Consider the following 27,245-nt stretch of genomic DNA (forward strand, 5'->3'; position numbering starts at 1 on the left):
TTGAGAAGGTTCTCTCGAATCACTGACTCTAGAGTCTAGCTTGATCGACCGCACGTCGACGTTTCTGAGATTAATGTATTATCGTAATTCCAAATACAAAAAAGTTGTACTGAGACTGTGATCATCACGTCTACAATTAACGATCGTCATATTATTGCGGACTGATGTGGTACTGAGATTGATCTACATTCAGTCTCCTCACAGCAATACGGTCGCCGAAGATGTACTCATCACTTCAGTTACGGACGATAATGCAATTGCGGCAAGGAGGGAGAGCAGATAAAAGTACTACAGTAGTTATGAGGCAGCGGTGCAGGAGCAGTAGGGGAGAGATTAAGAAGGGGCAATGACGGATTTAGAGAAGAAGAGGAGTCGATTGCGAGGGCCGGATGATGTGGATGAGCTGCCTGCATCGAGAAGACGAGGTGCTTGAGGAGCTTGACGTAGCTGACGGCGCTGTCGAGCATGGAGGCCGTGTGCATGTTGGCGCCGCCCGGGATGAGACCTCGCAGCACCCGCAGCTTCTCTCTCACCCTGCGCTGCCGCTCACGGGCCGCCATGCTGCTGCTGGTGCTGAACATCGCGCTTCCAGCTGGAGGAGCTCCTCGACCTTCCCGATTCATATCACCAATGTTAGGATTCATAGCTGCAGGCGCCGTCTTCATGACACTATAAGCACTGCCCGTAAACGTAGAGTGCTCCGACCTCAGGTCACCAGTATTCTCGAGACTCAGCACTAAATCGGCCGCCTTATTATAGCTTCCGGCCTTTATCAGCTTTGCCCTTGAGCTCACGTGCATACCATCATAATCTGCTTTTGAGATGCAGCCTGCTACTAAGCTGTCATAATCGTAAATAACCTTGCACCTATCACCATTAGTTACCTTGTTGTAGCCGTTAATATCAAATGCCAGCCCTGCTGCAGTAGAACTGCCTGCTGGGTCTTTCATCTGCTGGCCAGCGCCTGACGTGTAACCAGTAGCTCTTATCACGACACCTCTTTTATGACTAGAGCTCTGATTAAGGTGATTGTAGACCTCTGAGTTATAGTTAGAAAAATTAGTTATAGTACCTGTCTTCTCTGTGGAGCTCCGATTGATCTGATTAGAGCCGTCGTGCAATGCTGTCACCCCACATATCGCAGGCGGCACCACGTCGGACGTGGCCGGTTTGATCATCGCTGAGGAGCCGCTTTCATTGTAGCCAAACAGCAACTTAATATTCATATAGTCAGACCAATTAATCAACTCACCGTCCTGTACAATCTCAGAATGAACTCCATCAGGCGTCTGCGTTACCGACGAACCATTGTTATTGTATGATAAGCTGCTGAAAAAACTGTGCTGATCTGATGCAGAAGAATTACGATATGTATAAGGGCCGGCATTGGCAGCAGGAGCTGAAGGCGCCTTGCTGTAAAACTCAATATCCAGCGCCCCTCCGTCGCAGCTGCCCAGCTTGATGGCTTGATTATCATCATGACGGGGTGCTGCACCACGGGACATGACGACAGTCCAAGGAATAACGACCAAGGAATAACGAGTGTTTGAGCTAGACTAAGGCTGACCAGATGTTAGCCTCTAGGCCGTGGCCAAATGCTCCCAAATTGGCTAACTGTCCAGACAATATTCGAGGCTCCCCAGTCCCAATTATTACGTCTTAGCTAAATAGCTCTAGCCCACATGTAGACCTTGTAGGTTTTACTCGGTTTTAGTAATTTACTGTTGACCAACTCTGCAATACATCACAAAATGCGCAAATGGATTGCTGTCATCCGCTATGGGACCGGCTTGCTATATTGGTTGTCCCGCTACGCACGCCTGTCACCTTTCGAGTTTCGACACATTGGAACATGCACTTGCATGCCAGCACGCCCGTCGCCGTAATTAGACATGGCGCAACATGCATTGTATGCTTAGATTAGAATGGTTCCGAGACCTTGGGAGGCGAATGTACTTCGCCGTACTACGACGTCGGTACTGTTCGTAGCGAATGTTAAGCTCTCTCGAAGGTTGACAATTGAAATCACCATCTGCTTTCTTCCTCCCTCTCATAAAATAAGTCCCCCTTTAACAATTCTTAGAGCTTTTCCCGTGGCTACATTTTGGTGGGGAGGGGGTTTCACCTAATAGGGATTATAATAAAAACCAGAGGCTTATTGGTTCTCACTTGTCATAAGGGTGAACCTTCTTATACGAAAGACCAAATGTACCTAGCCATGGTTGGTCATCTTAGGTAGTGTATGTGTACTTTGGGTGAAGAGTAATCGAGGTGGCCCTAGGGATGATCCACACCTATTTCATATCTGGTTGCTAGAGCTATGGGTGTAATTAGCATAATTCTTTTTATACTCAGAGCAACCATAACCAAATTTTATTTTTTCTAACAATAGGTTTTTTTAGGACAAGATATAACTAAAATTTCCAGTAAAATGAAATCATCAAATAGAAAATTTCCTATGATTTCTCAATTTAATAGTATGAATCTAATTTAAAACGAAGTTCATCTTGGTATGTTTGAATGTACTTCAACATTTTGTGTGTGTGAATGCACTCCATTTTTCTTTTTTCATAGGTGAAAGCATACTTTAGTATTTCATGCATACAAATGCACTCTAAATAAAATGACGAGAATTTATGTTAATACTTATGGAGAGAGCTACGATGATGCTTAATTAGAAACACACACATAAGCATTGTTCAAAATTATTGTTTTGAGTGTCACCTAGTGGTTGATGTTTACATAATCCTAAGTGTATACCTACACTTACACACCTATGCCTATCCTATCATATGCCAACCTAGTCGACTTGCATGCCTACACCTAGAGACTATGTAGCTTATTTTTACATCTAACCTATCATGTGGCCACACCAACCAATCCTAGCCTATGCCTAGTCTAGCATAAGCACATAGCTATGGCTAACCTAGAGTAGGTCTACATCTAGCCTAGCCCACACCTACAACTAGCCTATCCTCAACCACCCCTATAGGCAAAGCTAGATATTAGTGCATACTATGCTAAACATGAGTGTAGATTGTTGTAAATATACATTGTTAGATTATTGTGTGTTGTATAAGTTATATGCTATATTATTAGATTGTTGTCAAGTTAACTAAAATACACAAGTATATCATATGGTTACAAAATACACAACAATACATCCCCTTCTAGCACTATCAAAATGCATTGCTATGAGAAAATAAAAATGGTCAACTTTATTTTGGTGAGTGCCCTTATTGGCTAATATTAACACAATGGTAGTTGCAACAAATTTTCGTATCATTTATATAGCACTCAATATTGATTGAGCTATATAGTTATCTTTATTTTCTTTCTTATGCTTCATCCTAGAATAGTGGAAGATGGAGTTTGGGTGCTAGTGTATGATAGTAGTCTTAATAATTAGCATAGCACTCTGAGGAAGTTTGCAAGAGATAGTTTGGCCCATACATTGTGAAGCATGTACATAACAATGCTACCTATTCTCTATGTAAGCTTCATGATACGAAGCTATAGCTGGATAGATGATTAAGCTATTCAAAAGAAGGGATGCAAGTATCTTTGAAGTAGAAAAACAAGATATCGAGTGTGTTTATCATAACCAAAACGAAGAAGAAGAAGAGGTTCATGACTTCGATGAAGTCTTCTCTCCTATAGTCAAGATGACTATCCTACGCTTGGGATTGACTTTGGTCGCACAACTAGATCTAGACCTCTATCAAATGGATGTTAAGATCACTTTTTTACACTTGTATCATGAAATTTATATGAGGTAGCCTAAGGGCTTTGAGGACAAAGGCAGGGAACACCTAGTGTGCAAGTTGAGAAAGAGCCTTTATGGCCTCAAGCAAGCACCTAGGATATGGTACCACAAGTTCGATGCTTTCATGCATTCACAAGGAATACCCACAATGATATAGATCCATGTTTATACACGAAGAAGGCCCGTAATGGTAGCCTTATGATTTTGGTACTCTATGTGAATGATATGTTTATTACTGGTACCTTAAGGACACTGTAAGTATGTGCATATATTATGGTGGCCAAGATACAAGAGTCATAGGGATACACTAACTTTGATTATGCAAGACATATAGATAGTAGAAAGTCCACCTCTAGCTATGTCTTCACCTTTACTGGAGATGTTGTTTCTTAGATATCCATGGTATAGAAATGCACGACCCTATCTACTACAGAGGCAGAGTATGTTGCTACTAGCCACTAAGGCCTACAAGGAGGCTCTCTGATTAGGCTATCTAGTCGTAGATCTTAGTATTACTAATGTGGTCCCTACACTGCATTCAAATTTTATGAATGCTATTCAATTCGATCTTCCATATGAAGATAAAGCACATTGAGATGCGTTACCACTTTATTAAAGAGGTCATCGAGGATAAGTCAATTGAGCTTTTTAAGATCTCAATAGACCAAAATCTAACAGATCTCCCCACTAGAAGTATCTCAACTAAGCGTTTTGCCTTCCTTAGGATGCTAATGGACATTGGATGAGATTATGTATTTCCTCATCCTATTGTATATACATTTGTACCTTGTTACTTTAATTTTTTTTTTCTCTCCTAACTAAGGACATATTCACTTTCAAGTCAGATGTTATTGAGAATAAAGGTGATTGTGCCTATACCACATGTGTATTACTACACTAACAATACTTATACACCTATACACTGTAAGTCGTAGGTATCTATCACTATCGCTTCATTCTTTATTCTTTTAGTAATTTTTGAATAAGGGAATACCGATCACACATTGTAACTTTTGGAGTTCTCATATCTTGAGTCTCTCTTTCTAACTTCGAGCAAGCAAGCAATGGGTAAAAAGCTCTTCCATTCTCCCCCTCTTTCTCTTGGTTGGATAGTACCTATGGAGGCACTGAAAACATAACAGAGCAAAAATCTCAAATTATTGTGACATTTGGTATGCAAGCAAAGTATTGTATATTTTGCAGATAAGCCCTTTATGGCCTACCTATTGCTTTTCTAGCCATTTGAGGCCATTTCAAGCTCCATTTTAGACCTACAAGCTTGTAGATAGTTGATTCAAGATATACTGCAATTTTAGTTATGTCGATCGAAAATAGGTATAGAAGTTATATATTTTCAATCGGTAAGTTCTAAGGTGTTTGTCAGAGGAGAAAAATACAAGTTTTATCTACAAACATATTGCAAATTAGATATACTATTGAGCATAGTGAAAAACACTACTTGGTGTATTACTATGTACTTGTTGTGAAAGGTTACAGAAGACTTACTACTATTTTGTATTAATTTTGTGATAACTATAGAGAACAATAAAAATCTCATTATTGAAAAGCTAGACAAGAACAATCACCCATCATGGAAGTTTCATGTGACAAACTTTCTTATTAAAAAATGCCTCTTTGGACTTATTTCAAGTGAAGAAAAGAAGCTAGAGCTGAGTGACCCTACAACTGTAGACGAATTAAAAGCATAGAAAGAATGAAATGTACAAGATAAAAAAAGTGATGTATTGGCTATCTGTAATCATTGATAATACTATGTTGGGTCATATCAGAAATGCAAAAAGTCCACATGTAACATGGATCATGTTTGAATATATTTTTTCTGTGAATACAAATGTATGAAAGATTCAGTCTAACCAAAAGTTGAATACTTTGAAGAAACGAAAAATCACCATCAATGACTACGTTTTGAAGGTGAGGAGTGTTACAAATGCTTTAGCAGTGATTAATGCAACGCCTAATGATAATAACTTGGTATCATCTACTTTGGGTGGCCTTAATAATCAAAAGGCTTGGAAATCATTTGTTACTTCTATGTATGTATGAAAGCCAATATTTCTAGATTTTGATGAGTTCTCTCACGATTACTGAAGAGATCAACATGCATGATGAATCATCTAAAAGAAGTGGTGAACAAGTCCAAGTATTTCGCTCAAGTTGAGAAAGAGTGCCTAGCACATCCTCTTCAAGAGCCCGTGGCATGGGATGTACTGGATATAACCAATAAAACTGATTAAATCAATAGTTTGATAAAATGTAGGTTTCAAGAGGCCATGGAAACTTTAGAGGTAGAGGGAGCTCTAAGAGAATAGGTGGATGGTAGAACAAAGGTTTTAACAATTGTGATATTGTTTATTATCATTGTGGCGAAACAAGCTTTATTGCAACCTAGTGTTATGCTAAGAATGATGATATTCACAATGATAAATTGCAGCAAGGAAACTATGCATCATCTTCATGACCAAATGAAGAAAAAAATGAGTATCTATTTGTTATGTAGCATATGATGAATACTATTAGAAGAAAGAAAACACATGGTTATGTATGGTATATTAATTCAGGTGTGTTTAATCATATAATGAGCTGTGTTAAATAGTTTAGAGAGATGTTGGATTTACAAAATACAAGTTATGTGTAGATGGGTGATAACCCATGCAACCCAACTTTACACATTGAAAAACTTACATTTTCCTCATACAATGGTTAGACAAAAACTCTCTCAAAGCTATTACATGTACCATCCATCATAAAGAATTTAGTTTCTATTAGTTAGATAGTAGAGCAAGAGTTGCATATTTGATGTAATGCAAAAGATTGTTTTGTGGAAGATTTTAATGATAAATGTAGGTTGGTCACAAAAGGAAGTAGAGTTGGTCACATGTTTAGTTTAGATGCTAGAATTCCTACTATGAATGCTGCTATGTATACTAAACGCAAAGAAGTGGTTGCATACATTGAAATATGGAACAAATGTTTTAGACATACAAATGTGAAAAGGCTAAAATTAATGCAATCCAAAGGGTTGATTAGATGGTTTTATGGTTTTAGAGTTGTAAATTTTCATAAGGTGTTTGAAGCATGTCAGTTTGGTTAAGCAAGCAAGACAATCTTTTTTAAATGATAGAGATGTAATCACAAATATACTTGATATTGTGTATACAAATTTTTGGGGGCCTACAAAAAACATATCTCTTGGTGACAACAAATACATTTTCATGTTTATTAATGATTGTTCAAGAAAACTATGGGTGTATTTCATGAAGAAAAAGAGTGATATGTTTGAGCACTTCAAAACTTTTATGGCTACTATTGAAGTAGAAGCAAGCTTGAAAGTTAAGTGCTTATTACTAGTTAGAAGGAGGGAAAGAGAACCTCTATAATGAGTTCAATAACTTATTGAGCTCTCCTGGGATAAAGAGACAATTTACTTTACAAGTATATCTCACAACAAAATGGGATTGCACAAAGAAAAAATATGTCTATTGCAGAAGTTGCTCTGGCATTCATGCTTGAAAAGAATTTATCAAAATATTTTTGGTCTAAAGTTGTTCATACTATTGTCTATATTATGAACAAAACTGCAATATCTACAATCCATAGAATGCTCCCTGAAGAATATTTTAATAGCAAGAAGCTCAATGTGTCACACTTGAAAGTGCCTACTTATATTGTATATGTTTATATATCAGATGACTTGCAAAAGAAGCTTGATCCAAAGGTTAAAAAATATAATTTCATTGAATAATTTTTAGAGTAAAAATGGTATTACTATTATAGCCTTGTCATAGGTGAGCTCATAGTAAGCATGGATATTATTTTTTATGAGATAAGTACTTGATAGCATCTAGTTGTGATACATTGGATGATGATCATGATCATGATACTCATGTGTAAAAAGAAAAGCAAGAATCACGGAGCCTTAGTAAACCAAAAACATAATCTAAGACTACATATACAATTAGCCCTTGCTCTGGGAGACTAAGGAGTAGTCCCACATCTTTAGGTGTATCTACTAGTATTGCAGGTAAAGAAAAAGGGAAGGAAAAAGTGTCAAATGGTAATGATGCATCTGCTGGTCATTTAGGATTTGATGGAGATTCCACTAGTTTAGAGATTTTGGATGATGAGCTTGGTATTCCTTCAATCAAGACACCAAGTGTACAAAGAACACATGGTGATGTTGCAAAAGGCTATGCTCAAATATACGGTATAGATTATGAAGAGACATTCAGTCTAGTTGCTAGGATGGCAAGTATTAGATGTGTGATTACTTTAGTAGCAGCTAGAGATTGGAGTTTGTAACAAATGGATGTAAAGAATGCCTTCTTACATGGTGAATTGCAAGAAGAGGTGTATATAGAGCAATAAGTTATGAGAATTTAGAGCATTCCATATATGTGTGCAGCATAAAGAGAGCTTAAAAAAGGCACTATATAGACTAAAGCAAGCACCTAGAGCATGGTCTCTGACAAGATTAGAGAGTATCCTTTCAATATTGGATTTCATATTTTTTATATGATAAGTCACTTTATGTGAGATAGGGAGATGCAAGTTTGGTCATCATAGTCATCTATGTGGATGACTTGATTATTGCAGATGATAGTGACAGTGAGATGTTGAAGTCAATGTTCTTTTGAGAAAAAGTTTGAGATGAAGGATTTGGGTGAGATAAGGTACTTTCTTGGTATTGAGATAATCAGATGTGATGCTAGTATATAGCTATCATAAAGGCACTAAGGATTCGTAGATATTTTTTCCAAGTATGTTGTGATGGCATATAAGCCTCTTTCAGTGCCGTTGGAGTAAATTGTGAAGTTGAGTACTAATATTAGGGATGAGATTAAAAGAGCCTACTATGTTTAGGAGGATAGTATGGAGTCTAATTTACATGACTATCACAAGCTGGCCACACTTGAGCTATGTTGTTGACCTTGTCAATTAGTTTATGTAGATCCCTAGAAAGCCACATTTTGATGCATTAAGATGCATATTGATGTATATGAAGTCCACTTTGCATTATGAACTTTTTTATGAGATATATAAGGATATATAGGTGTTTGGATACACATATGTGAATTAGGCTAGTAGCATGTCTGATACAAGATCTACTAGTAGATTTATGTTTTTCATTAGTAGTATAGCAATTACATGGAGTAGCAAAAATTAACCTACATTGCTTTATCAAGTATAGAAGTGTTGCTATGGCAACATGTGAGGTGGTACGACTACATAAGTTATTCGATGATTTGGATGTGTAGGTATATGGTCCAATTGCCATTCATCGTGACATTATGAGTAGCATACAATTGGCTTGGGACCTTTTGTTCTATGCTAGGATAAAACACATTGAAGTACATTACCACTTTGTGACAAAGAATGTACTTGCATGTGAGATCGACTTGGTACATGACATCACACAAGATCAAATAGTTGTCATCTTCACAAAGACATTGGGTGGAAAGAAACTTTGAAATTTTCGAAGCTTACTTGAAGTTGCAGAGATATAGTTGAGTTTGAAGGGGATTGTTGAAACAACAAACTCAACATGTGCGGACATTGATGATGGACTACCTGGTTAAATGGGTCTGCATGTCTACACTTAGTACGCAAATAATCATTATGACTCTTGCATAGCCACTGACTTATCACTTCCTATATTTGGTTTGTTGTACCTATCTATAGCTGACATAGTTATAATGCTAGTCAATTAATGTAGTCTATTATGCATTGTTTGACTTAGTAGACTATGCTTCTTATGTTGTATCTTATTTATACTTTGTGTACATTGAAAATTGTATGAAAGAAGAAGAAGAAACCAAAAAGAAAACATTTTGGTCTCTACCTCGCTTTGTGTATTATTGAATGAGCTTCTCCTTGCATGTATTGTGTGTGTTATTGAATGAGCTTCTCCTTGCATGTATTGTATGTATCTGGCTCATCAACTTGAGTTAGTGACCCCACTACGAGATTCGAGACAAGTCAAAGCATAGGCTACCTCGAACTATCAAACAAGGGTATCTAGATCTTGTCTAACTATCCCATAGAAAGGGAACATAGCAAAAAAAACCATTAGTGGAGATTTGGACTCACTTTTGGGCTTATCTTACCAAAATACTATAAAATCTAACATCTATACTCGACACATAGTGTGGCATAAATAAACATACTATGCATGATCTATCTTAAGAATAGAAATAGTATGTTACCTCAACAATTTGTTTTGATACATCTACTTGCATGAATGGTTTATATATCCAAAATTTACAATCAACAACCAGCATGCACACATGGTAAATCCAAAAGACCGCATCTCTAAATAAAGATTTTCTAATGAATAGCTCATTTGGTGCCTAACATTTACTTCTAAAATATCTCTATTCATATTCTATTACCTTGAACTAATTTGTTTGATCAAAATTATGCTCATACTAGTACTCTTAAAGCTAGGTATTTTGAAGTTCTCTTCATAATATTTCATCAAAATTTAACTAGTTGATAAAAAAATTATTCATATTGGTACTCTTGAACCTAGGTATTTTGGAGCTCTCTTCACACTTGTAGACTTGGAACTAGGTGTTGTGAGGTTGGTTGCATGCTTGGATGCATTTGAGCTGGCTTAGTTTAAATCACTTAGATAAGAATCTATCCTCACACTACAATCTATTGGAACCACTTGGATAAATTGTTTTCACATTCTTAAAAATCTAAATTGGTTATTCCAATGAATTGGTTCAATTGTATTTTGACACTAACATATAAGAAAAATGGTTGTTTTGGAAGACATATAGGGATCTTTTTATGTAATTCTTTGGGGGTTGTTTTATACTTGAAAATTTGACCAAAAATTTAGTATGCACTAAGGAGATCTTAGACACCATTTTGGCATCAATAATGGATTCTTTTGGCATTGGCTTTGCCATTGTTTTGGTTGTTATAGTGGCACTTGGTTACAATTATACTTGTCTTCTTGGTTTTGCAATTGATACTATCTTGATTTCCCGTTGATTTGCACATATTGTAGTGGTTATTATCTACTTCAAAAAATGCACTTTTTGATCTTGAGAAGGTGGATGCCACTAACTTGTCATGATTGAAAGAAACATATATATAATGTATTGGCTCAAAGAAGGCAAGTTAAGCCCATTAAATTGCAACATATCTCAGAGGGATCAATCCGATGTCTTCTCGTTCTTTGCATGGGGATCCTATTTGAGGCCATAAAGGGCCTTCTTTAACCTATATACCTTACCATCTAAGGAAGAAAAGGTAGGAGGCTACTCTATATAGATGTCCTCCTTCAAGTCACCATTCAAGAAGGCGAAGTTGACATCCAGCCTAGAAAGTGGCCCATCTCCTATGGTTGGCTAGAGCAAGTGCCATCCAAATAGTGGGCGTACAAGCTATAGGTATAAAAGTATCATGGAAGTCACCGCATGGCCATTGTTCAAAGCCTTTAGCAACCAATCATAACTTGTGCTTATCGAGTGTCCCATCACTATGGTACTTGGTCTTGAAGAGCTACTTGAGTCTAATAAGGTTTCAATGAAAGGGCTGTGGCACAAGTTATCAAGTGCCATTCACTCAATGGACTGCAATTCCTGCTCCATGGCCTTCTACTAATGATCAGATTATAATGCCTCTATTACCAATGCCAACTTCCAACCCTACATACCATGGGCCATCAAACCATAGTTAGTACGAACAAGCTTGGTTCAATGTGCATGGTTTCTCAAAGATCACCACGGGCCATGCTAGGTGGATACTACTCCTTGGAAAGTCTCTCTACCCCTACACGGAGTATCTCACATGCTTGACAATGAGGAGGTTGATACTCCCTCACCGCTCTACCTCAATTGAAGTCTCTAGGATATCCACCGGCATAAAATTCGGTGGGAAAGTAATCTACTCAACTATAGATGGAGCCTCAATAAGCATAGGCTCCAAAGGCACTAGATATAGTGCCCAACTATAACATGGATCTCCAAGAATAGGGTGCTTCTCAACCCCTCTACAAATGAAAATAGAAACTTGAAAAATTCCACATCTCATCTTTTATAGACACCCCATGAGATGGGATCATAAAGCCTATATCCATGTGACTGAGAATTATGGCCAACAAACACTTATCTTTTGGAAGCCACCTCAAACTTATCTATTTTCTTCTGGGGATTGTCCACACAAGCATCACATGAAACAACCTAAAATAAGCAACATCTAGTTTTAGAGAAAAAATTTCCTTAAAAGAAGTCATATCGGGACATGATTGAGGTGGTAAATCCATTAAGGATATGAACTATGATGGGCACTACTTTGGTCCCAACTGTGAGGCCAAGTTCACCTTACTCACCAAAACTAGATGATACATGAAGCCTCAGGGGATCCACCTTATAGAACATGTAAGATACCACGTGAATTCAATAGAAAGGGTATTATACATAGTAACATTTATAGGATTATATTTACAAAAGGGGTTTTTAAATTACAGTTTAGTAAAGTAAAAGGGGTAAACCTATTCATCAAGGCAAACCTGCCTTCGATAATAGACACAAGCAACCTTCTATCAATACCCTTCCCAATCCTCCTCCTTTAAAAGTGTTATTGATGGAAGGATTAGCCTTCTTTTGTTGATCTTGACAACAACTTGAGTCCCTTTATTGATATTGACAACATGTATATATTGATGGCTTCTATAATAAAGCTAACATTGTCATATATAATGGACCATTATATAAGTGTATGTTGATGCTATGTTGAATCTCTATTTGCATTGTATAGGATCATGAATTATGATGAATTACACTATGAATAAAGATAAATGTGGTCTTTTGTTTTACTGTATCATTGCATATTTTTTGCTCAAATTTTTTAACAAAAAAACACATTTACCCAAGTACCTAAGTATATTTATGACCCACTAATGTGATTTCTAAGTAACCATTCATTCTACTAATAGATATCCTAGTATGCGCGCAAACTTACTAATATGCGATATGGAGGTCGTTGCTTAAGAAGACTGAGGCTAACAAGCATTGAGCCAACATGCATGTGGAGACTCCCCAAGTGAGGGTGCAAATACGCAAGAAAAGAGCATGGCTATTCTTTTAAGCCTTCTAACTCTAATATAGACATTGACAATGATGACTTAGATGGTAATGATGATGATAATGGCACAATTTGAGTTATCCTTTTATATGTTTGCTAATTACTTATTCATTACTTGAGTCATAATTTGATTTATTAGCTTATCGCTTTGGCCCTTCGTGTATTATTGACCTATCATGCTACCATGTACCATTATGATATTGAGAGAGAGAGAGAGAGAGAGAGAGAGAGAGAGAGAGAGAGAGAGAGAGAGAGAGAGAGAGAGAGAGAGAGAGAGAGTAAGGGATCAAGAATAATAGATAGAGACAAAGTGAGTATGAGAGGAGAGATGAGTTTTGAGATCTGAGATCATTTTTTCTTCTTTTTAAAATTTTAATTAAGTAGCTTTAAAAAACTTGACATTGCTTATACGATGTTCCCCATCACAAATGTGACATGTTGCTATTGACGTTGCTCAAGCAACATACAATAGCGATACTTGTAGCAACACCATTTTATGTCTTTTATGTGATACAAAATTGCATCACTATATCCCAGAATTCCAATGGTGCACATTTTCCTACCCCTATTTTTCAACATCACATCATAAAAAGAAAATCCAAAGGTCATATTCTATCCAAGAGCAACATAGATAAATGCCTTAATCAAATGCATTCTAAACAACCCTAACATAGAGGACAAAATAGAAACTTACAAAAAAAAATCAACTTAGATTAGATGGAGCAAGGCTACACATCAAAAGGGATAGTATGTGAATAGTCTCATATACTTCTAGTGATAACACAAGATTTCTATCACATCCTACTTTTTGCCATTGGAAAACTTAATAGCTCTGCCAAGCTAGTGTTTGTAAGCTAACTATAATCCTTGACGGCTAGAAAAGCAATGCATGAATTGCACCTCATTGTGCTCTTTAAATAAAAATTACACATTTGCAAACAAACACAACCACATCTTCAAGGAATCACAATGAACACTCATTAGATTACTCTTTTTGCCACCTGTAATAAATTTATGTCTTATGAAGTTCATTTGAAAATGATCCCTATGCAATACCATAAGTACTTTGCACTTTGTCTTTATCAATAAAACTTTTTTTCCTAATACCTATACAACCAACTTGAACATCCTCAAATATCTTCACTATTATTATGCATGCACTATTTGATTCCCCAATTGGGTAGACTGGTAGCCTTTGTGAAAGTCCACATGAAGAGGATTCACCAATTATACACTTCCATGCATAAAAACTAGAATCACTAGCCTTGGAGACCTAAAACAAATCCTCAAAGTTGTGTAATACTGAAGAAAGTTTTTGTACGAGAGTTACATTTCTTAAATTTCCCATAAAATATAACACCTTCAGAATTATACTCTTGCCCAAATACATCATATGCAATACGTATTATATGATTCACAATATCCCTCAAAAATCATATTCACACTTATATGATGATGCAACAAGTGTATTGGTCTTGAAACTTGCATATAAATTAAAGCCTCAACTTCTTGAAGATTCTTTGTTGAATTTACACCACTTGTAACAAGTAGGACCACTATGAAAGCTCCTAATAAGCTGGTACCAAACTTAGTAGCTTCCATCCTATAATATTCTAGTAAGACAACATGTTCAAAATTTATTGAAAGCTAAAATGAAAGCTATATTGAAGAAAATTCAAAACTATATGAAAGTTATTCATTGGTAAATTGATAATAGTATCTAAACATGCTGGCTCTCAATCTTCTATCTTTGGACTGGTATCAAGATGAAAACAAAGTAACAGCATCCAATTGTGTAGCAAACTAGTACCAAATTGTAAAATAGCAGAATGAGTAGCACATTAAAAGTAGATTGGAAGTCGGCTGGTATCAAAGAAATAGATACCAATTAGTAGCTCTGAATCAACAATCTCTAAATTGATAGAAAGATGGAATAAAAATGTAGCTTGCAATTGGATAACAGTGATAACAAATTGGTATCACACTAAGTAGCTAACTAATTTACTATATCATTCAAAGTTTCTAGTGATAAATAGTCTTTTGGTAAGTGAATTATACAACATGCTCAAGGCATGAACAATCGAGTATCATGATGTTAACACTGTCTACAAGCAATATAAGAAAACCAAAGGTAATAGCTACATTACAACATGGTGTGCGTTTAAAAAATTGCATTCGACAACTAGATTCCAATTGCACCACAAGGATACAATGCTGCTATTGTATTTCTACGAGTGATGATGACATACAAATTGTGATTCCAAAGTGAAACCAACCACAAAATGCCATTACAAAGGAAGTCAAAGACAGAGTAGTACCCTTTAAACAAACATCTATATCTAGCCTAGCGAAAAGGATGTGTCAAAAGCACAGTAATAGAATATTTTTTAAAAAGTGTATATATAACACCTAATGCATGTGAGCAACCTCAAATTTGTTTTCTTCATTGTGGCATAGTAATCCAAGGGTGGGGACAATTAATGGCCATCCCCAATGCATGGCGGCCCGTGTAGTAGCAATCCAACACTTATACCTCAATGGTAGAGTGAGTGAAGGGGATCAAGCCCTACCTCATTTAATGTACCTTGTATATATGCAACCACTAGCAATTAAATTCTTAACTGCAATTCACTACCTTTTCTATATTGTCCCTATCTCTATCTCTTATTGTGCACATTATCCTCTTATCTTCAAGTTCCTAGATTTCACCACATGTAGTTCATGAAATGACCCCTAAAGAATGTCTTACAGGCAAGAAATCTAATGTGTCACATTTGAAAGTGTTTCCATGTATTGCATATCTTCATGTGCTAGCCACTCACAACTTCATCACCTCAAACTATGCAGCCAAACATGGACTCAAATTGTCTTAAGGCCAAGCAAGGAACTGGAAAGCTAAACTCAACTTCTTAGTCATTTCCATGGACAATTTTGAAGTCATCTTACATGTGAAATTCTATGACATGTATGCCATTGCAATGTTTCAAAAGGGAGTTAATAAGATGATGCCAGAAATATATAAGGAAAGGGTATTAGAGTACCTTGTGAGAGAATGCAACTGCCAAGTAGGACATCAATCAAAGTGCAAATGAAGGAGAATAAGCTGAGAGTCTCATGCCATACAGTGAAACCAAGCACTAACCAACCAAGAGCACCAATCTAAACACTGCCTTGCCAGGTTACCCATATTAGACCTCGCATCATGACCTGGAATGCCAAACAAGTGGAGAAACCAGTAAAGTAGGGAGACATGGTATATTTATGCATGATTGCACCCATTGAGCAAGAGCTCACCAAGAAGCCCAAACTCCTAAGTTGATAACCAAAGGGCTTACCACCTAAAAGAGACAAGGACCATAAGATCGAGCTTTTCCCATGGACAATACCGAAGTAGAAGCAATAATTGAGGAGTTTAAGGATGTGATGCCAACAGAACTACCAAGGGGCTTACCACCCAAAAGAGACGTGGACCACAAGATCGAGCTTATCCCAAGGACAGCTCCACCAGCTAGAGCCCCTTATCATATGGATCACACTGAACTCATGGAGTTGAAGAAACAATTACATGAATTGGAAGAGCAAGGTTTCATCTGACCTAGCAAATCCCCGTTCGGTACCCCTGTGTTGTTTGTCAAGAAGGATGGTAAACTCCAACTATGTGTAGACTATAGGGTCCTTAATAAGATCACTATAATGAACAAGTATCCCATGCGCTAAATTGACAACCTCTTGGACAAGTTACATGGAGCCAAATACTTCAACCGTATCGATCTTAGGTGAGGGTGCCATTAAATTCCCATAACAGAAGAAGATATTTCCAAAAGAACCTTTCGTACTCGATATGGAAGCTTTGAATGGCTAGTCCTAGGCTTTGGATTGAGCAATGGGCCGAGCACCTTTTGTGGCCTAATGGATGGAGTCTTCCGGCCCGAAATAGATGACTTCATCATTATCTACATAGATGATCTCCTAGTGTATAGTAAAACTCTAGAGGAACACAAAAGACATGCCTAGTTTTTTAAGACACAAATTGTACGCGAAGCCTAAAAAATATGAGTTTGTAGTAAAGGAATTATAGTTCTTACGATTCATTGTAGGCGAGGCCGACATCAAAAAGTAGACCCCAAGAAAGTAGAAGCAGTAAAGAATTGGCCTATTTTAAAGACCGTGAGAAATTTGAGAATTCTTACGTTTCACGATATTTTGTAGAAGATTCATCAAGGATTATAGCTCAGTCACTGCACCACTATCCCACACTAAAGAAGATAACAATTTCACATGGGGAAGCGAGCAGCAATTCACTTTTGAGCTTATGAAAAAAATAAGTCAAACCCCTGTCTTAAAAGTACCCAACTTCACAAAGTCATTCGAGATCTCCACAAATGCATTAGATTATGGCAATGGAGGAGTGATGGTGCAAGATGGCCACCCCATAACTTATGAATCCAAGAAGTTCACAGGTGCCGAAACCAAATGGAACACGGATGAGAAGGAGATGCTAACAGTGATTCACTGCCTTAGAAAATAGAAGCATAATGTCTAAGACAAACACAGTGGCCTTCACAAACAACATATCCCTCAAATACTTCCAGTCCCAACCAAAGTTGTTTGCAAAAACAAACCTGATAGCTCGACTTTCTAGCAAAATTTGACTTGCAAATCAAACACAAGCCAAGGTACACCAACAAGATAATAGATGCTCTAAGTCGCAAAGCCAATTTGAAACCTATCAATGTGGTCAATAGTAAATTTATTGAGTTAGTGAAGGAGGCTTTGAAATATGACCAAGACATGCACAAATTTATGGAAGAGGTGAAAGCTAACAAGACATCACATGGAATGTATACCCTAGAGGAGGGAATTCTATTTGTAGGCAAGAGATTGTACATCCCTAACAACGTGGAACTAAAGGTCATTTTACATGAAATGCATGATGACAAATTAGGTGGGCATAAGGAACAAAGCAATACTTGCACTCAAAAAGCAATTCTTTTGACAAACATGAACAAAAAATTCAAATTACATCAAGACGTGTCCTACTTGCCAACTTGTGAAGGCACCCCTCTCCAAGACGGTAAGATTACTTTAACCAATGCAACCGGCCACGGGATGTCATTAGCATGAATTTCATTGTGCACCTCCCAAAATCCAATGGTTCCACCATCATCTTTGTAGTGGTGGACTATTTCTCAAAGCAAGCTTACTTCATACCTGCTAAGCCACCCTTGGATACCAAGGAGGTAGCTTGCCTCTTCACACATGTTTTCAAGCTACATGGCTATTTTTAACCATCATTTCAGATAGAGATGGTAGATTCTTGAAAACATAGTTGAGATTCTCATCCTCCTTCCACGTGAGACAAATGGGCGAACATAGAGAGTCAACCAAGGCACTGAAGACTATCTCAAGAGCTATGCTCGAGTGGACCAAAACGATTAGGCCTTATACATTGATGTACTCCAGTTTCATACAACTCAATCTAGTCCATCACAAGCTATACACCCTTTGAGTTAGCTAATGAGAAAAGAAGTCATCACATCCCTTGCCTAAGCCTCCACACCTACCAAAGTTGACGATCAAGATACAAAAGAATTCTTGAAGAAATGGAAAAACCGCAATGCAACAGCTAAGCAAAGTCTAGAATAGAGCAAAATCACCATAATAGAACAAGTCAACAAATAAGAAGCGAAAGGCTACTAGTACTCTTTACCAAGAAAGACACGGGTCCCGTTAGCTCCAAGCATATGTCTCTCCCAAAGAATGAGCCCTAAATTCATTCACCCCTACTATGAGTCTTACCGCATTACTCAAGTGCTAAACGAAGTAACATACAAGCTTGACCTATTAGAAAGCATTTGTGTCCATAATGCGTTTCATGCCCATCTTCTACATAAGTTCTATCCCGACAAATAATGGGGGCGGCATATTTCACTACTTCACTTCAATAGCCCCTTCGAAGTAGAACCATTCCTTCAATGCTGAGAACACAAAGGGTACCCCGAGTATCTCACCAAGTGGAAAGACCTCCCTCTCAAAGAAGCCACTTGGATTTTCGAAGCGGAGGCTCGTGAACATAGTAATGACACCTTCGTCACCTAGCTCAAGGAGAATCCTAACAATTCTTTCAATGCTCCTTGAGTCAGAACGAGACTTATCATAGACCTAGAAATGTCTCCAGTCAAATGGAATTGAGTCGAGAGTAGATTCACATAGTAGCTAGAATAAATCAAAAGCACCCAATACAGTCTAAATAGGCAAATATCGACTAACTTGATAGGAGAAGCTATGTTAAGATTCCCAAGTCCTAGTGTAGCATACACTGAGCAATCTAATAGTAAAGGCTACATTAAGACGTCACTCATGTATCACATCCTAGATCAACAGACACTAGCCAACTTGTTAGAAGAAGAGTTGTTGACTCCAAATGAGTCAAACAACCTCTACCCTTAGATTGTTGAGGCAACAATCCAATAAGCAAAGATAAGTGTAAAAGCTTTGTAGCTATACCATGGCATTACTACCAAAAACAGAGTAGTAGCGACTCTGAGCTCTGCTTAGTTTCCACTCTACGTGTGATTCCCTATACCCCGTGGTGAACCCTCATATATGTGACGTCACGAGGGTATAGTCTTGGGATGTGTATATGTTGTATTGATTCTTTCATTGAATAATACAAAAGTATACCTTACTCTCACATATCGTGTTACCTTTTTGTGTCGTATTGAGTGCGTGTAGGTGCATGTTAGGGAAGAGGTTTCGAATTGAAATGATATATTGATGTGTGCAAAATGCGAAAATGACCTATGAGACAATGAGTTACAATAATTGATATGATAGTAAAACTATCTAGAAAGAACAATAATAAATGAAAATGTAATTAAGATTATAAAAGCCTAAAAGCTACCCCACAAACGCCCAAGAAAGAAAAAACAACCAGAACAAAAACAAATGTTATCATCTCACTTGTGTTATGTACACATGAAGGTTCAATGTTCCTGCTTACTAGAAAGATAATTGAGTAGAATTCATCTAGGCAGTACATCCTTATGGCATTGATTCTGTCTGTCTTCATTCATAGTTGTGGCTCAGATGTAAGCACTTCAGCCATCTATGAATATAGCATCCCACCCCCTGCCCCCCACCATACACAGTTCTCTTCAAAATTACTTGGGTGTTAAAGAAGTAAATGTATACAAAGAAATATCAGCTTACAGACCCGACACCTCAATACTCTAGTTATCTGTGCTCATATCAGCTTACAAAGAAATGTATACAAAGAAATATCAGCTTACAGACCAGACACCTCAATACTCTAGTTATCTGTGCTCATATCATACATAATAAATCATTCCAACTTCTATAAGACAAATGTGCGGGATGTGCAGAGCAACGGCTGGACCCCTGCAGTTTTTTCTGAGAAAGGAGTAGCCGACATCAATGGCCATCTTCTTCAAGAAAGAAGACGTTTTCTTAGCTTTCACATAGGAATGACCTAAAATATATGCAACACCTGCACCCTTTGCTTCAATGAGCTCAATCATTTCATCCCTGACTGCAGAATGCAAATTTGCATTCTTTGGCAGCTCAAATCTGACCCTTCTCCTTCTCAATTGAGGAGATTCAATTTCAGATACAGCTTGAAAATTCTGTAGAGTGGCCGATTTGCTGCTTGAAATGCTTAATGACTGAATATCATCATTTTCAGAGCTTGAAAATGTAAACTGCATGCCAGAGAGCCCTTGTTCGCAGGATCCGCAATAACAAGGATGCATTTAATCTTAATGTCAACAATATGCTTTGAGAAGCTACCTTGTAATTGGATCTATGTTTTTAGCTCAGGTTTGGTTGTAGATTGTAAGGATCTTAGTTTTGGGTTATCTTTCCAATAGACCTTCAAGTATTTGATAGTAGTGGCCTGCAAAATGGAGCTAAATTTTCCCTAGCTCTAGTTGTACTTGGTGCGATGCACTATCTACCGTGTATTTCATAGTTTCGCAATGCTAAATCCAATATGTGATATTCTATTTTGACCATGTTTCGCATTGTGTGAATTTTCAAGTTTCCAATTTTGTAAGTAGTTTTGTTGAGGATAAATTCAATGTGCAACCACGTACACGTCGATGATCAGTTGTACATGGGCCGATGCACTATATCCTTACTATATTTAGTGGTTTGGCAACAGTATATCTGATGCGATATTCCATTTTACCCATGATTTATTTTTTGTCAATTTTTAAGTTTCCAATGTTTCGCATTGCGAGGTTGACAATACATTTAATCTGCAGTTGCACACACTCATTATCAATACATTTAATCTACAGTTGCGAGGTTGACAATACATTATCAGTGCAGTATAATGCAGTTAACGCATTTTCAAAAAAAGATTGAATCGTCAAATTTATAAATCGGAATCTGGTGAAACTTCACCCTTATGCTGGGCATTAGAAAAACTCATGTATATTAAAAATTTGGCCCCATCAGAAGCCTCTGGGTCACCTGTCCGGAGGCTCGCGTCTGGGGATTCAGGGCCCCAGACGGGAGCCTCCGGACAGGTGATCCAGAGGCTTCTGTTGGGGCCAAAAAAAATTTGGATGGTTGATGTGTCCTTGAGGAGCCTACAGGTAAAATTTCATGTGAATCGGAGCACTGGTGATCTTTTTCCTAAGCATGGATTCATTAATTGAAATTTTAGGGTTTTTGAAAAGTTTGGCTATAAGTTTAAAGTTTCACCTCATTTTACACATTTCACTTTTGAGTTCTGAGTTCTCTCTCCTAGAAGACATGGTACGTACCAAGCAAGCGGCCCGGAGATACCCCCCTGGAAATTCCATACGGCAGCCACGTCCTCCAGCTCCACCACCACCACCACCATGCCAGCATCGCAAGCGTCGATGGAAGCCAGGCACAGTGGCTCTTCGCGACATCCGCCACTACCAGAAGACCACTCACCTCCTGATACCGAAGGCTCCATTCCAGAAGTTGGTGCGGGAGATCATGGAGGGCATACTGATCATGAACAACAGGAACCAGTTTCCAAACACATCATGCGTGAAACAACCGGATCGCTGGACTGCCCAGGCCCTCCTCACACTACAAGAAGCTGCTGAAGCCTACCTCATCGACTTATTTGGAGACTCAGTCTATGCAGCGGTGCATGCAAGGAGGGTCACTGTCACCGAGAGGGATCTGCGGATAGTCAGGTTCTTTCGGCGATGGAAAGATAGTCCTTGCGGAGGTCAGCAAGGATAGAGGTGTACAAACTCAAAAGCACATGGAATGTAGCTTCTGAAGACATTTTATAAAGCCTTGGTTGTAATGGACCCCATGTAAAATTGTTATTAATACAAATACAAAGTTTTTGGCGCGTCTTATTTTTGTTTAGTCACTTGATATTTATTTTATTTACGTCGTTGAGTTATCGTTACATGCGTTCGAACAAATACATGTTGCGCACGAATTCGATAAGCACTGTGTATTAAATTTAGGGTACGAATCGTGTTACGTATAAATTCGATAAATAAATGTAACATTCAAGTTAAAAAAAATAGTAAATGACACGTATCACAAACTACATTGCACGCGAATCCAACAAACATCAGTTTTCATTACTTGATGAGAAGATTACAAAGTGCAGTACATCAGTGATGCGATATCAGTAGGCAATAAGTACATCTATTCTCTCCTAGGCTTCTTGGAGCTAGGCTCCCCATGGTCAGAGCTATTCTTGATCATAGGCAACAATACATTTTGCCCCAATAGTTCCTGTCTAATGACAGTGGGGTCTTCAACACCGGCAACCATGCCACGGGCCACCATGGAGAAAAGTGGGCCAGACCTAGTACTCGTGAATAAGTAGAGAAGCTTCGAACGTCGAAGCAACACTACTTTCTCCAGGCTGGAGTTGGTCCGGATGGTCTTGAAGGGCCCAGCCTTTGTTAGTGCCCTCAACTTCAAGAAGTTCTCTGCAGATTCAGGCCCCCAGACGCGAGCCTCCGGCCAGGGCACATCTGGGGGCCCGATCCCGACAAAAACACATGTGTATGCTCTCGATGCCCTAGAGGCCCTACTGGTTAAGTTTCATATGAAACCGAGAACATTACCTTCTCTGCATCATCTATCTGCCACTGTAATGGAGCATCCAGGTCTGCTCCTGCCACTGGGCTGCCCTCGTCTCTCTCCTGGGTAGGCACTGCATAGTCGGGTCGAGGACCAAAAAGGCTTTCCTGCAACCGCTCGAACTCCTCATCAGAGATCTGATACTGTGGCGCTGCATCCTCAATCTGCTCCTGGATGCTCACAATGGCAGAGATGTCATCGATGCTCGTGCCATCATAACGAGCCACCTCATCAACATGTGGTGGGGCATCCTGTAAATCAAAATCTATGAAATCACTAGGTGCATCACGCACCATGATACATTATAGTTCTTCTTCCCTAAGCTCCAACAACTCTAGCACATCCTGCATGAGTAGATATTCCACCCCCTCGATGGTGATAGCATGGAGAGAAGAGAGGGGTGGCTCTTCGCTCGTGGGCATCTCATCAGGGCAGGGAGGTGGGTGCACAATGGCCAAGCTCTGTGCTGCCTCAACACTCAGATCGAGAGTGATCTCCTCAGGCTCCCTCTCAAAGTACTCTAATAGTGGCCGAGAGGGTGCGTCGATGTCCTCGTCACTGTCCTCTTGCACCTCAGTGCACATAACATATATGGCAAAGGCGGCATCCCTCTCAATGAGATCCATCGTGACGTGGTCCTGTGACGAGGTGGGCACTGCTCTAGCGCGGAGATGTTGCCCCACATGCACCAGGGCTCGACTTATCACCTTTGCATGGCTGGATCCGGCACACAAACTATACAAAAAATCCATGGGAACCCACCTGAGAGTGGAGTCGGGAATAGAGCAAGTGAGAGGGTTCACTGCATCACAAAACGATGCTAGTATACTAGAGTCAGGGTCTACAGCGGAAAGCGAGCTCTCTAGACTCAAGGTCACGCAAAACCTAGGGTATATCTGGTCCCCTATGTGCGCGTAGCATGTGGAACTGATCCATGCGGCGAAGGCGGGAGTGGTAGCCATGGCACACAAAGAGAGAAGGAATGAGAGCACAAGTGTAGGGAAGTGGAGAATGAAAGCGAAAATGAGTTTGGAGTTATAGCTTTTATGTGTCTAGGGTTTTAGATAAAGGTTCTTTATAAAGTTATTAATTCTAAAGTTTCAAATTAAAACTCTTACCTTAGTTTCTTTATTTCAGTACTTTAAAGTCACTGTTAAAATTACTCATACAAACAAACGCTTCGTTCTACATTATTATATCCTCGAATATGTTTGGGTCGCTGAGTATATTCAAGTCTAACGAGAGAAAATATATAATTTTTTAAAGAAAATAAATCTAAAAGGCCTTGAAATTCCCTTTGGATCTAATTTAATATTAAAATGTAATAAACGAGCAGCAGAGATGTGCTACAATATATCATTGTGCAAAGACAAAATTCTCTAGATTATAGACCTCTAACCTGCAATTTAATTATGATTTTTAACTGCACGATTGAGTAATTACAGTATGTATTATCACACGCTTGGATCACAGCAAACTAAAATTTAAAGTACTCAGAAGTTCAAAAAAGGTATGTATTCGCTCTTTATAAAGTTTTTTTACAAGGATTCCACTATCTCAAGGATATGTGGAGAAGCACATTGTTTACATGTCATGGATTGCTCACTACGAGTCCTGACTTTTCTATTATCTAACTTGAAATAGAAGTTGTAGAGGGGCTCACTAGACATTAATTGGATTTCTTGTCTCAGAAAATAAATGGGCCAATGACTCTCTGCACTGACTACGAAAGGATTATGACCACTCCACAAGATTACCACATCTACGAGCGCTGTATGTGTGTCATCTCGGATATCTTGATCCAAGCTGATCCACTCCCCTCGCAAAAGTCGCCATCTTCTATATCGAAAGCGAACGCACAGAGTTTGTCTAGCAATGAAATACCTATAATAAAAACAAAAATAATGGTAAGTGATCAATCCGACTAACATAACAATTCATCTAAGCAAGACCTATGTCAATTAAATCAAGATATGCAAAGTAGTAAAAAAGTTTTACCTGAATGTAATATCAGATTGGTTGACCCTACACTCAATCGTCTCATCAAAATGTGTTCTTTTGACTTCCCAAGACTCACCCAATAGCTGACTCATCCATTCCTCGGATGGACACTTGCATTGATAAGTAATCTTTGTTTTCTTCAAAACATCACATGAACCAAACAAATGTGCAAACAATGAGAATGGAATAAACCAATTAAGATTCACATCTTTGGAGCCTGTGGTGGGTTTCATAGCACTATTGATGTCAGATTTTATCTTCGACTTGCAAGCTCCTGACAACTCCAAGCTACCAATGAACCATTCACCACTAGACAGTGGCGGCAATGGGACATGCTGCAATCTCTAGCTTTCTACCACATACAATGAATTATAAAAAAAGATATTTTGAGTGGCAAGTTGACTTGTAGAGGTATTATCATAGATCAAAGAACCTATCTCTTCATGCCAAACATGTATCTTGCCGCTTAAACATTCCACATTCTGCCATTCATGCAAAGTCGATGGATATAGAGCTGTCAATCAAACAAGACTGAATTAGAATACTGCAAAGACTTTTAAAAACAACTCTGATACAAAAGAATAATCAATGATAAAATTTAACAACTTACTGTTTTGTTTATATTTGCAATGTTGTTCTCGTCGTGTACAGAGATTTGTTTATGCGTATAAACATGTTGAATCAACACTTCTGTTACTGCACTTGTGCCGTTAAACACTTTTCTGAACTCTAGAATTCTACCTTTCCAATGTTTGCTAGGGTTTGCAACATCCTTGCGCTTGACCTTGAAACTCCCTCGAGTACTTGGGTGCATCAAAATCCAATCCAACTTATAATACTTATCACAAATCCAATTACCGCCATTATCTTTCCTGTTGAAGACCTCCACTGCAAGTATGCTACTGATATTTTTCCTCCGTGAAGACATCTGTAACAACCAAATACAAAAGTTACCTATCAACATGTGTATAATTTGCAAATGTTATCTCCAAATGAAATTAAATTTAAATGGATCAATTTAAAAAAGAAACATTGTACCTGTAATTTCTTTCACAAAGATCCCTAGATATGTTGAACAAGAAGTTGACTTATAGCAAGACCATTGTTCCTTCACTGACAGATTCCTGTAGTACAAAAACAAAAGAAATATTGGGTCAACACATACATATAACTTATATAGGCTTTGTCCAAATGCGTTGAAATTTAACCATGGAACAGTAGTAAAAAATGGCAATATACATGTGGCTTTCTCTACAAAAAATCCCAAAGATGTTGTAGAAGTTGAGTTCTTAATAAATCATTGTTCTTCACCCTCGGAGATTCTTGGAGTAAAAAAACAAAGGAAAGCTCAGTATGCATGTAACTTGTATACATTTTGTCTAAACGAGATAAAATTTAACAGTGGAGCAACAAAAAAACAAGACAATATACCTGTAACTTTGTTTACAAAGAAACCCTAAGATGTTGAAGAAGAAGTTGAGTGTTCAAAATCCCAAAGATGTTGTAGAAGTTGAGTTCTTAATAAATCATTGTTTTTCACCCTCGGAGATTCTTGGAGTAAAAAAACAAAGGAAAGCTCAGTATGCATGTAACTTGTATACATTTTGTCTAAACGAGATAAAATTTAACAGTGCAGCAACAAAAAAACAAGACAATATACCTGTAACTTTGTTTACAGAGAAACCCTAAGATGTTGAAGAAGAAGTTGAGTGTTCAAAATCCCAAAGATGTTGTAGAAGTTGAGTTCTTAATAAATCATTGTTCTTCACCCTCGGAGATTCTTGGAGTAAAAAAACAAAGGAAAGCTCAGTATGCATGTAACTTGTATACATTTTGTCTAAACGAGATAAAATTTAACAGTGGAGCAACAAAAAAACAAGACAATATACCTGTAACTTTGTTTACAGAGAAACCCTAAGATGTTGAAGAAGAAGTTGAGTGTTCAAAATCCCAAAGATGTTGTAGAAGTTGAGTTCTTAATAAATCATTGTTCTTCACCCTCGGAGATTCTTGGAGTAAAAAAACAAAGGAAATCTCAGTATGCATGTAACTTGTATACATTTTGTCTAAACGAGATAAAATTTAACAGTGGAGCAACAAAAAAACAAGACAATATACCTGTAACTTTGTTTACAGAGAAACCCTAAGATGTTGAAGAAGAAGTTGAGTATTCAAAATATCACTATTATTGACTGTAAGAGACTCCTAGAGCATCAAAACAAAAGAAATTACATGTCAGAGA

At 38.0% G+C, this 27,245-nt stretch overlaps 1 protein-coding gene and 1 long non-coding RNA gene across 2 annotated transcripts; both read right to left on the reverse strand.

The window, feature by feature from the left end:
• Positions 1-239: 239 nt before the first annotated feature.
• LOC148029308 (uncharacterized) lies at positions 240-1,545 on the reverse strand. The gene is made up of 2 exons (XM_087688548.1): positions 1,073-1,545; positions 240-964 (listed from the first exon to the last, which is right to left on the reverse strand). The coding sequence occupies exons 1-2, from the start codon at positions 1,503-1,505 to the stop codon at positions 240-242; spliced, it is 1,158 nt and encodes a 385-aa protein (XP_087544674.1). The 5' UTR covers positions 1,506-1,545.
• Positions 1,546-26,079: 24,534 nt separating this feature from the next.
• On the reverse strand, positions 26,080-27,007 carry LOC148029309 (uncharacterized). The gene is made up of 4 exons (XR_015692480.1): positions 26,893-27,007; positions 26,664-26,783; positions 26,243-26,325; positions 26,080-26,127 (listed from the first exon to the last, which is right to left on the reverse strand). It is a non-coding gene; the product is annotated as an uncharacterized LOC148029309 (long non-coding RNA).
• Between the last annotated feature and the right edge of the window lie 238 nt (positions 27,008-27,245).

The sequence above is a fragment of the Lygodium microphyllum genome, chromosome 11 (assembly GCF_053477565.2).
Source record: "Lygodium microphyllum isolate KBCC chromosome 11, Lygodium_microphyllum_v1.1.10, whole genome shotgun sequence".
NCBI lineage: Eukaryota > Viridiplantae > Streptophyta > Polypodiopsida > Schizaeales > Lygodiaceae > Lygodium > Lygodium microphyllum.